This window comes from Podarcis gaigeae (genome assembly GCF_964106915.1).
Source record: "Podarcis gaigeae genome assembly, chromosome: 13".
NCBI classification, from domain to species: domain Eukaryota; kingdom Metazoa; phylum Chordata; class Lepidosauria; order Squamata; family Lacertidae; genus Podarcis; species Podarcis gaigeae.
In genome coordinates, this window is record NC_139689.1 from 5,266,205 (window position 1) to 5,280,795 (window position 14,591).

General features: G+C 48.6%; 1 protein-coding gene across 3 annotated transcripts in view; it reads left to right on the forward strand.

Moving 5' to 3' along the window:
* CNTROB (centrobin, centriole duplication and spindle assembly protein) overlaps positions 1-14,591 on the forward strand; it is a 35,868-nt gene extending 21,277 nt beyond the window's left edge. Inside the window, exons 9-19 of one of the 3 annotated variants that reach the window (XM_083706611.1) lie at positions 1,569-1,715; positions 2,226-2,359; positions 4,190-4,315; positions 5,396-5,582; positions 8,334-8,667; positions 9,396-9,559; positions 10,554-10,647; positions 11,809-11,937; positions 12,334-12,469; positions 13,485-13,563; positions 13,775-14,591. In XM_083706611.1, coding sequence (XP_083562737.1) covers positions 1,569-1,715; positions 2,226-2,359; positions 4,190-4,315; positions 5,396-5,582; positions 8,334-8,667; positions 9,396-9,559; positions 10,554-10,647; positions 11,809-11,937; positions 12,334-12,469; positions 13,485-13,563; positions 13,775-13,915 — 1,671 coding nt within the window. In that variant the 3' untranslated portion in view covers positions 13,916-14,591. The remainder of the gene's footprint in view (positions 1-1,568; positions 1,716-2,225; positions 2,360-4,189; positions 4,316-5,395; positions 5,583-8,333; positions 8,668-9,395; positions 9,560-10,553; positions 10,648-11,808; positions 11,938-12,333; positions 12,470-13,484; positions 13,564-13,774) is intronic. The other 2 variants (XM_083706612.1, XM_083706613.1) reach the window with 2 other exon arrangements.

The following is a 14,591-nucleotide window of genomic DNA, read 5'->3' on the forward strand; positions in this document are numbered from 1 at the left end:
GGGTTAAACCACAGAGCCTAGGGCTTGCCGATTGGAAGGTCGGCGGTTTGAATCCCCGCGACGGGGTGAGCTCCTGTTGCTTGGTCCCTGCTCCTGCCAACCTAGCAGTTCGAAAGCACGTCAAAGTGCAAGTAGATAAATAGGTACCACTTCGGCGGGAAGGTAAACAGCGTTTCCGTGCGCTGCTCTGGTTCGCCAGAAGTGGCTTGGTCATGCTGGCCACATGACCCGGAAGCTGTACACCGGCTCCCTCGGCCAGTAAAGCGAGATGAACGCCGCAACCCCAGAGTCCGTCACGAATGGACCCAATGGTCAGGAGTCCCTTTACCTTTTAAGTAGCATAAGAAACCATTTTGCTAGGAATAAAATAAAAGCCTTCACTCTTTCCTGCCACTCTTTCTTTCTTTCTTTCTTTCTTTCTTTCTTTCTTTCTTTCTTTCTGGCAGCTGTAGTCTGCCTTGTAATTCTGGATTCAGATTATTCCCACCTGTCATAGTCTAAACATGCCATTTGTGATGAGCGGAAAGCCTCGGCAGATGATCTGGAAGGCTCCTGGCCTCTGCTTTGTTTGAGTTAATTCCTAATTCCTAGTTCTGCACAATATATATGCAGGTGGCCAGTCCCAAGTGGGAACAGGCTGGAAGGCGAAGCCGTCTTGCCTCTCTCCCCCTTCGAGAGGAATAGTAAACTGATCCAGCTGCCGCCGAGATTTTATGTTGTTATTTTGCATGCAGCCATTGAGCAGGTTTCCCTGAGAGCCTTGCTTTTGGAGGGAGGGGCAGCGATGAGAAGGGATTTCCCCAGGGGGACGGATCCTTTCCCTCACATTTAGGCAGAACCCAGGTTGCTTCAGAGTTGCCCTTGAAAATCTGGGATGGTTCAGACGTGGCTTTCAATGGTATTTGTTGCTCAGGGAGAGGATGCCGGGGGGGGGGGGGCGAGGGCACACAACACCACAAGCTAGGGATGCAGTTGGGAGGCAGGCTTTGTGGGGAGATGGTGGTGGGGTGTTTAGAGTCTCAGCAGCTTCTTTCACCAGATGTCAAAGAGAACAACAACTACCAGACTTTTAGAAGACTTCTGAAGGCAGCCCTGTTTAGGGAAGCTTTTAATGTTTGATGGATTACTGCATTTTAATATTTTGTTGGAAGCCCAGCCAGATGGGCGAGGTATAAATAATAAATTATTATTATTATTATTACTACTACTGCCATTATTATTATTAGGTAAAGGTAAAGGGACCCCTGACCATTAGGTCCAGTCATGACCGACTCTGGGGTTGTGGCGCTCATCTCTCTCTATTGGCCGAGGGAGCCGGCATACAGCTTCTGGGTCATGTGGCCAGCAGGACTAAGCCGCTACTGGCGTACCAGAGCAGCGCACGGAAACGCCGTTTACCTTCCCGCCAGAGCGGTACCTATTTATCTACTTGCACTTTGATGTGCTTTTGAACTGCTTGGTTGGCAGTTGATCAGCAAGTCCTAGGCTCTGTGGTTTAACCCACAGTGCCACCTATTATTATTATTCAGTGCCTACCCTACTTCTCCTCCTCTTCACCCCTTGTCTAGGCAGTGGCCCAGCGCGAAGCTCAGAAAGCGTCCGACGCCCAGCGTGTCCTGGCCTCGGTGCAGTCAGAAGTTCAAGGGCTGGAGGCCGAGCTGGAGGCCATGCGCCGAGAGAGAGACAACCTGAAGATGGAGATGAGTTTGGTCAAGGTAAGGTGGGCAGTGCCTTCCCAAGCGAGGGTGCTACTTTTGGGGTGGGTGGGGAACTGCAGCAAATATGAGAGTTGGGACACTTTGCATAAAATAAAGTCCTCCTATGGGCATCTGGTGAAAACAAGATGCTAGACTCATTGGGCCATGTTTGTAATTGAATTGTATTGAAGGAGGAGTTTTGATCTCTGTGATTGCTAGTGGTGGAGCTGTGGTGAAGGACCTCGCACACTATTTGCCCAGTTATTGAGTTGCCATGGCAAAAACATGACTAATAAAGAATACTACTACTACTACTACTACTAATAATAATAATAACAAAGATGCAGCAGTCCTGTTGAGCTGAGCATGTACCTCTTTGATTCAAGGGCTTTCACCTTCAGCTGAAGTCTTTGTACCTGGCCTTTGCGAGCTCCTTGAGGACTAGGAACATGTCAAGTCTTCAATGCAACACTAGAAGCTTGAAGTGACTTTCCCTTCCATCCCCACCCCGTCCCCTTTTGCACATAGGCACGTTACGAGGCACAGAAGGTGAAGCTGGAGTCGGAGCTGAAGGTGGCCTTAGAGCAGCGGGTGACGGAGCGCATGGCTGAAGTTCACGAGGAGAGTTTGCGCCAGATGAGCAGCATGAGGGAGCAGCACAGGTGGGGCGGGGCTCTGGGCCCCTCTGTGCCAAGCGCACCTTCAGCCAGAGGGAGGCCCTGTCCTTAGATGCCACCGCGGATAGCCAGCCCTCCTTCCTGGCTCTGGAGACGTGATAGAGGTTTATCAAATTATGCATGGCATAGAGCAAAGTCCCTCCCCTCTCATAACATTCAAAACGGAGATTTGGGACCAATAAAAGAAAGGACCTTTTCATGCAGTGCATAGTTGGAACTGTGGAAGTCACTCCCATAAGAGGCAGTGATGTCCACTGACTTGGATGGTTTTAAAAGAGGATTAAACAACTTAAAGGAGGAGGAGGAGAGGGCTGTCGATGGCTACTAGCCATGATGCTTACGGGTTTCCCACAGGCATCGGCTACTTGTGAGAACAGGATGTGGAGCAGATGGGTCCTGATCTAATAATAATAATAATAATAATAATTTTTTATTTATACCCCGCCCTTCCCGGTTCAGAAAACCGGGCTCAGGGCAGCTAACAACAAATTTAAAACACTTAATTGATGCAACAGAAAACAGCATAAAATACAGTATAAAACGTGAATAACAATAAATTCAGAATTAAAAAATCAATTTAGGGGGGAAATCCATCCAATAAGCATTAGATGATCACCAGGGCTAGCTGGCTAAATTAGTCCTATTTGGGCCAGCGAGGAGACCGGGGGAGAATTAACTGCAGGATCCCAGAGCGGGTAATCTTCATAAAAAGGGGAGGGAAGGAAGAGGAATAAAAGATCAGGCTATGTTCAAACTGAAAGCCAGGCGGAATAGCTCTGTCTTAAAGGCCTGGCAGAAGGAAGTTAAATCCTGCAGGGCCCTGGTCTCATGGGACAGAGCATTCCACCAGGTCAGAGCCAGCACTTGCTTTTCCTAAGTCTTTTCCTAGGGTTCCCCACCCTCAGTTACTGACTGTGCTAGGGGAACGGAGTGCAGGATAAGCGGATTCAAGATGGCTCCTTCTTGAGCCCATCCCTTCCTTTTTCACTCAATGCTGCTGCTTGGGGAGCCGTCAATGTCTTGGATTTAAGCCAGAAGTTCTTGTTTTTGGAGCCTGATCCCTTTCCTTTTTTTTTTTAATAAATATTTATTGAATTTTCACAGATTATATAAAAACAAAACAAAACAACCATACAAACAAATACAAATCAAACAAAAACAAGTATAGTTTCATTCCCTTATTTTCAAAAACCTTCCCCAACTTCCTCACACCTTCCCTTTCTGTATTCCAATTTCTAATCAATGTTCAGCAAATCCTTTCCTTCAATCCTGTTTAGATCTTTCCTTTCCTTTTCTTTTTCATACCCATTACAGCTAGTAACCACATAATTTCTAAACCGACATCGTTTCAACATTCATTAATTTTACAGTATTTTTTAAGATAGTCCTTGAATCTCTTCCAATCTTTTTTCGCCGTCTCTCTTCCCTGGTCTCGGATTCTGTCGGTCATTTCTGCCAGTCCCATATAGTCTATTACCTTCATCTGCCATTCTTCCAGAGTGGGTAGGTCTTGAGTCTTCCAATACTTTGCAATAAGTATTCTTGCTGCTGTTGTTGCATACAAAAAGAAAGTTCTGTCCTTCTTTGGCACCAATTGGCCGACCATGCCCAGGAGAAAGGCCTCTGGTTTCTTCAGGAAGGTATACTTAAATACCTTTTTCAATTCATTATATATCATTTCCCAGAAAGCCTTAATCTTTGGGCACGTCCACCAAAGGTGAAAGAATGTTCCTTCAGTCTCTTTACATTTCCAACATTTATTGTCAGGCAAGTGGTAAATTTTAGCTAGTTTCACCCCTTTCCTTCCCTTGGCAGGAAGCAGCTGCTGGAGCTGAGCGGCCACCACGAGAAAGAGCTGGCCAGCCAGCTAGCCCAGTTCAAAGCCGACTTGGCGGAGAGGGAGGAGAGGCAGAGGCACCTGGCAGAGGACTACGAGTGCAGGTATCTGGAAGCGGGGCGAGGGGGAGGTCTTTCTGGGGGTGCTGGGCAAGCTGTGTGTGGAGCCAGAGAGAAGGGGAAGGAGGGCTGAGCGGTGTCTGGTTTTCAACATTGCAATATATCACCAGCTAAACATCGTGGTATATCAATATATCACAATGTCTCAAATAAGGCTGGAACTATGTAGGGGCAAACAGGCTAATGCCCTGGCAACTGGACATTTAGGGGTCTGGTACATTTTTTACGGGTGGCGCTGTGGATTAAACCACAGAGCCTAGGACTTGCCAATCAGAAGGTTGGCGGTTCGAATCCCCGCCACGGAGTGAGCTCCCGTTGCTCGGTCCCTGCTCCTGCCCACCTAGCAGTTTGAAAGCATGTCAAAAAGTGCAAGTAGATAAATAGGTATCGCTCCGGCGGGAAGGTAAACGGCGTTTCCGTGCGCTGCTCTGGTTCGCCAGTAGCAGCTTAGTCATGCTGGCCACATGACCTGGAAGCTGTATGCTGGCTCCCTCGGCCAGTAAAGCGAGATGAGTCGGCCACGATTGGACCTAATGGTCAGGGGTCCCTTTACCCTTACCTTTATGTACAGTGGTACCTCAGGTTAAGAACTTAATTCATTCTGAAGGTCTGTTCTTAACCTGAAACTGTTCTTAACCTGAAGCACCACTTTAGCTACTGGAGCTGCTGCACCGCCAGAGCACAATTTCTGTTCTCATCCTGAAGCAAAGTTCTTAACCTGAGGTACTATTTCTGGGTTAGCGGAGTCTGTAACCTGAAGCGTCTGTAACCTGAAGTGTCTGTAACCCGAGGTACCACTGTAGAGGCAAACAGGGTAATGCCCTGGCAACTGGATATTTAGGGGTCTGATACATTTTTTTTTACTTTTTACATACCTTTAACTGTTATTTTAAAGTCAGTGCCATGGGGCGACAGGAATCAGGAGAGAAGCACATGCACACACATCGTTATTTGCGATATATTTGCCATATATCGCCATGTTGAATATTATGAAGCTGTTTCTATGATGTGGAGGGCTGTCCTAGAACCATGGTGTCTTTCCCACCCACCCCATAACCCCCCCAGGATCTCCAAGCAGCAAGAGGAGATTCGGGAACTGCAGGCCAAGTCTCGGCGGCTGGAGATGCAGCGAGCGGAGATGATGAGCCAGTTCCAGGCTATGATGAAGGCGCACTGGAACGAGGCCCTGCGCCTCTTCACCAGTGGCAGCCCAGCCTCCCCACAGCCCGACACCAAAGCCCAGCAGCAGAAGGTGAGAGCCTCCCTGGCACCGTAAGCAGAGTTGTCCTCATTGCTGGCACTCCCGGCTTTGACCCTAACCAGAAACGTAAATTCTTGGGGAGAAGAGTGGCAAGGGCAGCCTTTGCCAACACAACACTGCCCACGTGGAAAAATAGAAAATAAAACGTTTTTTTAAAAACCCCACTGCCCAGATGTTTTGGGCTGTCACTCCCATCTCAACTGAAAAAGTTTGAAGTAGGAGTTGCCTCGGCACAAGCCATGCCTGGTTATTCTTCAGCAAGGCTTGTCCTTCTGCATCAGCCTTTCTGAAGCTGGCGCCTTCCAAACTGCAACTCCCAGCTGGCAACTACTGCCACTTGCTTCCATTTCTCCTGGACATGGGGTGTCTCTCCTCGGAGTTCAGCCATGGCTGGGAGTTTTAGAGGGCGCCAGCTTGGGGTGTGTGTGGCAGCAGCGACTACTATTGTTGTTGTTTAGTCTTTTAGTCGTGTCTGCCTCTTCGTGGCCCCCTGGACCAGAGCACGCCAGGCACTCCTGTCTTCCACTGCCTCCCGCAGTTTGGTCAAACTCATGCTGGTCGCTTCGAGAACACTGTCCCACCATCTCGTCCTCTGTTGTCCCCTTCTCCTTGTGCCCTCCATCTTTCCCAACATCAGGGTCTTTTCCAGGGAGTCTCTCTTCTCATGAGGTGGCCAAAGTCTTGGAGCCTCAGCTTCACGATTTAGCAACTGCTAAAACTGACTCCTGCCCCTGCATCCCTTTGCCATACGTGAACACTGTGGCTTACCTGAACTATATTGCTTCGCTCTTCTGAAGCATCTTTAGAGTGGTGAAGGTAGGGCTGGGAGAACGAGCTCGGGATTCCTGGTTTGACTCTTGGGCTTGGAACTCACTGAGTGACCTTAGGCCAGTCTCCCCCACCCTCCAAAGCCTCACCTGCAGTAGCAGCTTCACAACACTATCTAGGTTAGTTTATTTATTCGTATCGTAAAACCTTCTATTGGCATCACATACAAACATCCAAAACAAATCAAGGTAGAATTACCACTTCCCCAGTGGCACAAAACATTTGCTTAAAAAAAGGAGGCAGAGCAGTATCGTCACAGCTCTAGGTCTCCAGGGAGATCAGACGTCTGCTGTGTATTTTGACAACAAAAATCCAAATACAGTGGTACCTCGGAAGACGAAAAACACGCAAGACGAAAGGGTTTTTCGTTTTTTGAGTTGCTTCGCAAGACGATTTCCCCTATGGGCTTGCTTCGCAAGACGAAACGTCTTGCGAGTTTGTTTCCGTTTTCTTAAAACCGTTAATACCAGGGTGCATCCGTGCTTTGCAAGACGAAAAATCCGCAAGACGAAGAAACTCGCAGAACGAATTAATTTCGTCTTGCGAGGCACCACTGTAGAGATATTTAGCCACTAACTTGCTGAGCTCCATCCCCAGCTGAGCTCATTCCCCAGGAATAGAAAATGTATGGCCTCTGACTCTGGTTTCCATTTGGGGATACAGAGTCGATCTAGAAATTGCTGGCTGAGATCAGCATATAGTTTACAATTGAGAACCATATGTGTAAGGGTTTCCACCAGGTGGTCGTCTCCTGGGCAAGTTCTTTCTCCTTCCACCCTGCCTGAGAACCTTCCCCAAAGGGGGTTTGATGGATTTGAATTAAACCTGGCCAGCGAAAATGCCCTTCTTTCTTGAGGGTTAAGCAGAAGTTCAGGGTAATTGTGGTTAGTTTCATGTGCCCAAGAAAGTTGGAAATAAAGAGGGGAGCATGTTTTCTCTGCTGCTACTGTTAGCTCTTGGCGTTCAATATCCCACAACCTAGTTAGTTTATTTATTGCATTTTAAAGCCACTTTTTCCTCCGGGGAGCTCAAGGTCATGTGCAGGGCTCCACCCCCCCCATTTTATCCTCGCAATAACCCTGTGAGGTAGGTTAGGCTGAACCAGGCAACCAGTGTGCTTCATGGCTTAAGTGGGGATTCGAACACTGGTGAATCGCAGCAAGATCAACGTTGCAAAATTTCCAGAGCTCCCTTGCCTTTGAGCAGATCCTTTGTACAATTCACCAGGCTCTAAGAACCCTGTAGATTCATGTTGCTGCTCAGTTTCCATTGTGTGAAGAATGACTACTTTCCTTTTAGCTCCTCCTCTGAGAATCCTCCGGAAAAACAATCTCTCAAAGGACCTGTTGATGGCATTTTACCATTGCACTGTGGAGAACGTATTAACTTATGGTCTGTGTGTGTGGTTTGGGAGCTGCACGGCCAGGGAAAAAACAATGCTATCCAGGGTTGTAAAGACTGCAGAGGGAATAATTGGGTGCACTCTTCCCACCGTGAATCAAATCTATGCTGCCAGGTGCCATAAGAAAGCGGCAGAGATTGTGCAGGATAGTACGCACCCCGGAAATGATCTCTTTCAGCTTCTGCCTTCTGGAAGAAGGTACAGGGTTATAAAGGCCAGGACTAGCTGCCTGAGAAACAGTTTCTACGCAAATGCAGTCCTGGTTCTAAATGCAGCATAGGGGGTCTCTATAGTATAGTGTATCTTAAAATGGGGTTTCAGAGTTTTCAGGGGTTTTTGAATGTTTTATGTAGTAGTTTTATGTATTATGTAGTTTTTCAATTTCATTCTGCATGGGACAATGACAATAAAGATATCGTATATCGTATAGGGTGCTTTATTGAGGAGGAGGGGACTGACCAGTGCTGCCTTCAGAGCTCGCTGTCTTTTAACCCCTTGCCCTCCTTCCATAGGACACCTCCTCCAACCTGGAGCTTCCGCAGCCCTCCCAATTGCTGACGAAGACCCAGAAGGCAGAATCTCTTGGGAGCAGCCAAGGGGCAGGGGACTGCGAGGGGTCGGCATGGGCGCAGGCGGTCCCCCTCCAGCCTGCCGCCCAGCGCAGCTCTTCGCGGGGCCCACCGGACGCCCCCGAAAAGTCCCTGCAGGATGCTTACCGCCATCTGCTCCCCTTGCTCCCAGACATGGGGCGTCTCTCCTCGGAGTTCAGCCACGTTTTCAACTACAGCCTCCTCAGCCAGCCGGGCTTCCAGCAGCTGGAACCGCAGGTGGACAGCTCTGTAGCAGGTGCGCGTTGGGTCAAGTCCAGTAATTTCAGTGGATCCGCTCACAAGTAAAACGTAGCGTCATTTAAGAGCACCCATTGTGAGGACTTTTGTTCATGTCATTGTGGAACAACTGCAGCTTTTTTGAAAATATATATAGGCCGAAGTGTCAGGCCCGTCGATTTCTCTCTTTTGCTGTTTGACTTGCATTCATGCTTTGGAAATACAGTGGTACCTCGGGTTACATACGCTTCAGGTTACATACGCTTCAGGTTACACACTCCGCTAACCTAGAAATAGTGCTTCAGGTTAGGAACTTTGCTTCAGGATAAGAACAGAAATCGTGCTCTGGCGGCACGGCAGCAGCAGGAGGCCCCATTAGCTAAAATGGTGCTTCAGGTTAAGAACAGTTTCAGGTTAAGTACGGACCTCCGGAACGAATTAAGTACTTAACCCGAGGTACCACTGTATTTTATCTGCATGGCTGCCCTTCATAAAGGCATAAAAACATAGAAATTGTAGGGTCATCCTAGTCCAAGCCCTGCAGTGCAGGGATTAGAGCTGCAGAATCCCTGACATGCATGTGTGAATTTTACCTGGAGATAGGTGGTTTTAAAAAAAGAAAGTTAAAATGCAAGGGGTCTGAAAGCGTCAAGTGATTTGCCCACAGTGGGCTTTTGCAACTGAGCAGATATTTAAAGCTGGGCCTCCCATATTTCTCTGTTTCTTTCTCTCTCTTGCCTGCTTCAGGTCTGCCTTTCCACCCTGACAACCTGGCGGAGCACCCGTTCACAGATGACACAGATGAGACCGGGACTGAGGCAGCAGGCCACGAGGGAGAGACCCTCCAGCAGAGCAGTTTGGAGGGTGGAGCTCAAGTGCCTCAGCCCGACTTGAATTACTACTTGCATTTGGTGTGTGTGTGTCGCCGTAATCCTGATCTCTGCCCTTTCTCTTTTAAGTCTGTAGGGGTGGGAGGGAACTGTGATGATGGGAGTCCTTTCTCGCAGGCTGGGCTGATTTCAAATCAAGCCTTCTCATCTAGAAATGCGTCATCTTGGTGTAGCGGCCCTCACTCTCACTCTTGGTGTAGCGGTCCTCATTCTCTGTGGGGATAGGAGGGGACATAAAAATGGGGGGTCGAGGAGAGTCTGTCTGTGTGTGTGTGTGTGTTTGTGTGTGTGTGTGTGAGAGAGAGAGAGAGAGAGAGGGACCCTATTTTCATCTGAGGAATGTTGGAGGGTATGCAATGTGTGGCTTGCATCCTATATAACACAGTTGTACCTTGGAAGTCGAACGGAATCCGTTCCGGAAGTCCGTTTGACTTCCAAAACGTTCGGAAACCAAAGCACGGAAGCCGCATCGGACGTTCAGCTTCCAAAAATAGTTTGCAAACTATTGTGACGTTCTGGAGCCAAAACGTTCGAGAACTAAGCTGTTCGAAAACCAAGGTACGACTGTACTTACCTTCAGAATCCTGATAGTGGCTCTTTTTTACACAGAAAAGCACCCTTTGACTCATGGTAAGATGGGACATACCGTATTTTTCGCTCTATAAGACGCACCAGACCACAAGACGCACCTAGTTTTTGGAGGAGGAAAACAAGAAAATATTCTGAATCTCAAAAGCCAGAACAGCAAGAGGGATCGCTGCAGAGTGAAAGCAGCAATCATGGTGGTGTTAAATAAAGATTTTGTTTTTAATCAGGTTGCTTAAAAACCACTTATTCTAGGTTTACTTTAATTTAATTTAAATTTTCAGTTCTTATCCACAGTGAATTCTTGGCTGTTAATTATTTCTGTAGCATAAACATCTTAGGAGACCTTGACCACTTCCTTTGGCCAAGGAGGAGATGGGTGTGTAGGAGGGAGGGAAGTATGCACACCTAACTCCTGTCTCCTCTCCAGATTTTGGACCGCTCTGCATATGAAACTGCTGCACAGAAGCAGGAAGGGGTCTCCACGGACAGCCCACCACCTGCCGCGAACCAGACGCAGTTCGGTAAGAGCAGGCCTCAGGCCCCTTCTCCTGTGAGAGCCAGTGTGGTGTAGTGGTTAAGAGCGATAGATTCGTAGTCTGGGGAACTGGCTTCGCTTCTCCGCTCCTCCACATGCAGCTGCTGGGTGACCTTGGGCCAGTCACACTTCTCTGAAGTCTCTCAGCCCCACTCACCTCACAGAGTGTTTATTGTAGGGGAGGAAGGGAAAGGAGAATGTTAGCCGCTTTGAGACTCCTTAAAGGGAGTGATAAAGCAGGATATCAAATCCAAACTCTTCTCTTCTACTTCCTTCTGCACAAGGGTGCTCTGTGGTCCTCTTGTGGCTCCTGGCTGTCCCTCGCTCGCTCCCCAACCCCTTGCTGCGCCCACCTGTGGGTGGTGCATCTCCCTATGGGTGGTGGTCGCTGGCATGTTCAAGGCAGTGGCTGGAAGGGCGTTCAAGGTTTGCAGAGCACTGGACTGCTGCTAGCGATCTTTCTCGACCCTTACTCTGAGATCAATACCCTGGGGAGCTTCTGCCAGTTAGCAGAGACAGTTCTGATCTAGAGAGACCAATTATTCAGACTCAGGACAGCTTTCCACCTTCCTGCCTTCTGTGGGTCTCTCCCTCTCGCAGCCGCCATCCAGTTGCTGCCGTGGGGGCAGACAGCGCTCAGGGGCACCTCCTGCCCCGGGCTGTGCCAACCAGTCACGGTTGCAACAAGTGTTTAGAAACCAGTGGCTGTGTTTCCATTTTGATTTTCCTCTTCCCTTCCTGCTGCCTTTCCCTTGCGTGTTGCGGGCTTTCGCTTTGCTTTTTTAGACTGTAAGCTTGCGGGTGGGGACTGCCTCTTTGGCCGAAGACCTGGGTGCAAGTACCGTATTTCTCGCTCTATAAGACGCACCAGACCACAAGATGCACCTAGTTTTTGGAGGAGGAAAACAAGAAAAAAATATATTCTGAATCTCAGAAGCCAGAACAGCAAAGAGGGATCGCTACGCAGTGAAAGCAGCAATCCCTCTTGCTGTTCTGGCTTCTGGGATAGCTGCGCAGCCTGCATCCGCTCCATAAGACGCACACACATTTCCCCTTACTTTTTAGGAGGGAAAAAGTGAGTCTTATAGAGCAAAAAATACAGTAAATAAAGAACCATCACTCAAAGTCTTCCCGATTTCCTTTCCAGGCACGTCGCTGTCCTACCACGAACGGTCCACAGCCCTGTGGGATCCGGCCCAGCCGTCTGTCAGCACCATTCACATCCAGCAGCCCAGCAGTACTGCCGTCCACAAAACCAAAGTACCTTTGCTCAAAGGTAGGTAGGCCAAGCCAGGCTGCTTGAACCCGGAAGCAACCCTGCTCCAGTGTGGTGTAGTGGTTAAGAGCAGTGGACTCGTAATCTGGTGAACCGGGTTCGATTCCCCGCTCCTCCACATGCAGCTGCTTGGGCCAGTCACACTTCTCCGAAGTCTCTCAGCCTCACTCACCTCACAGAGTGTTTGTTGTGGGGGAGGAAGGGAAAAGGAGATTGTGAGCCGCTTTGAGACTCCTTAGGGTAGTGATAAAGCGGGATATCAAATCCAAACTCTTCTTCTTTACACCCAAGGCAAAACCCTGGTGTCTAGCTATCCCATGAGTGGCAGTGGATACCCCTCTAGTATGAATTCTGTGGGTCCATTCCCTGATCTTTTCCTCCCTTTTTCCTCCGCAGCCCACGAGGGAGGGATCCTGTCCCCAAAACAGGTCGCTGAAGTTTCACGCCTCCTGAGGTACCACCAGGCCAAAGGCAGGGCTGTGCCTTCTCCAGAGGACCTGTATAAATACTTGCGCGAGATAGGCCAGAATGGGTAAGGCTGAGGTGTGTGTGTGTGTGTGGGGGTGTATTTTCCTGAGAACAACCTCTTTTTGGGGGGGGCAGGATTTGGACAGGGCTCCTCAAAAAATGTTGCCCTCTGCGGTGCGGGGCAGAGGAAAGAGACAGGCTTTAGGGTTTCCTGGTTTTTTAATAGAAGGGGCTTGAATTTCATTGGTTTTTTTTAATAACCAAGCTGTTCTGCCAGGCCTTTGGTCAGGGCACAGCCTGATTACCTCCCTTGGCAATCTTCGCGGAGCTCTGGCCCAATGGTGGCCAGTGGCTTGAATTTAATTAATTTTATAATGAATGATTTTAGAGTGTTGTTTGTGCTGTACATTTGTACTGTTTTATTGTTGTTAGCCGCCCTGAGCCTGGCTTTGGCTGGGGAGGGCGGGATATAAATAAAATGTATTATTATTATTATTATTATTATTATTATTATTATTATTATTATTAATTTTTAGCATACTAAAATTTTAAAGACGTACCACACAAATTATTATACATATGTCCTTGTTTGGATTTCCTTCAGCATCTCTGATAGCCTTCTGTCTTGATTACTTCTCCTGCAATTCTTCACTTAATATTGCCTTTACCTTTTCTAGCAAATCATTTCTCCCTTTCCATTTTTACAATATTTCTTAAATTACTCCTCACAGAACTTCTTGTAGTCCTAAAGACGTAATCTGATCATCACAAATACTTTTCAGATACTCAGTAAATTTAGTCCAGTCTTCGGGAAACCTCTGGTCTCGCCGGTCTCGGATCCTTCCTGTTCGCTTGTCTAATTCTGCGTAGTCCATCAATTTCATCCTCCATTCTTCTAATGTTGGTAGTTCTTCTTGCTTCCATTTTTGGGCCAATAATATTCTTGCTGCTGTTACTGCAGGATTTTGTACAGGATTTTGGTGGGCGGCAGGGGCAGGATGCCTGGGTTCTGTTCTGATGCGGCATTCCCATCTTCTTCCCTTTTTTTTCTCCTTTTGGTGGGGGTGTTTTTGCTTCAGGACAGATGCCAAAGGCGATGCAAATCTGCAAGCGCGCCGGAACCCCAACCCCAAGCTGATTGACGCCATGAGGAAAGAGGTACGTGCGACATTCTTTCGGAAGGGGTGGGAGAAATTCTGAGGCAGGAGTTGCTCTTTAATTTTCAGGAACGGCGGAGAAGGGGTGGGGAGGCAGGTTAACGAACCCAGGGAGCAGAAAGCTGAAATCTTGTAGGAGGTTTTGGTCTGTCATGTCGAGGAACAGGTGTCTGTCAAAAGCCACTGTCATTCACCCCCTCTTCCTTCTTCAGATGGCCTCTGCACGCCGCGTGGGTGCTTCGGGGTTTGGGCGCGAGAGACCCCAGGCCGCCGCCAAAGGTGGGAAGAAGCCCTCCAGCACGCCTGCCTTGAACCCTCGCACCAGCAGAGGAGGCGGAGGCGTGTGGCGATGATATCTGGCGCAGCTGGACTATTTATTCCTTACCACGCTGACCTTCCCCCTGCCCTCCCCTGACCTGCCTGGGCGACTGGTGGGGTGTCTGGGAGCTGCTCTTTGATTTAAAGCCCCCGCCTCAGTCTCCAGCTTGACCCTCCAACCATTTGGAGTCTAAAATGTTGCCTTTTAAAAAACGGAATGTGCGTGTTGGAAAAACCAAACCTTCTCGTAAACCCTGCAGCTTTGAGAGACTTGAGGTGGCAGAAACAACAGCTCCTCTTTTTTCTTATTCCCAGCAAAAGGCGACGGCCGTCGCTGGGCTCAGTGCCCTTTGCATCTGTCCCTCCTCCTGCCCTCCTCCCCATCTCCCTTCCTCAAGTCAACTTCAGCCATTTCCTTCTCCGGAGAGAGGAGGCCGATGATTCAAGGCAACCTGGTTCTGCCGTCAAAGCAGCTTGCTTGCAGTTGTGCATGTAGGAGGTTGCAGCGGGCGAGAGGCCTTCCCTGCCTTAACGAAACCTTTCTGGGCCTCTTTCCCAACATGCTGCATCCTGATGTTTTAAGTCCTTTGTTCTGAGTGTGCTGTTTTAGACACACCTGGCTTTGCAGTGTTAGCTGACTCTCTTTTTGCACAGTTAATTATTTTTGTATTATCACTGTTATTATTTTCTAAAATAAAGGAATATTGAGCA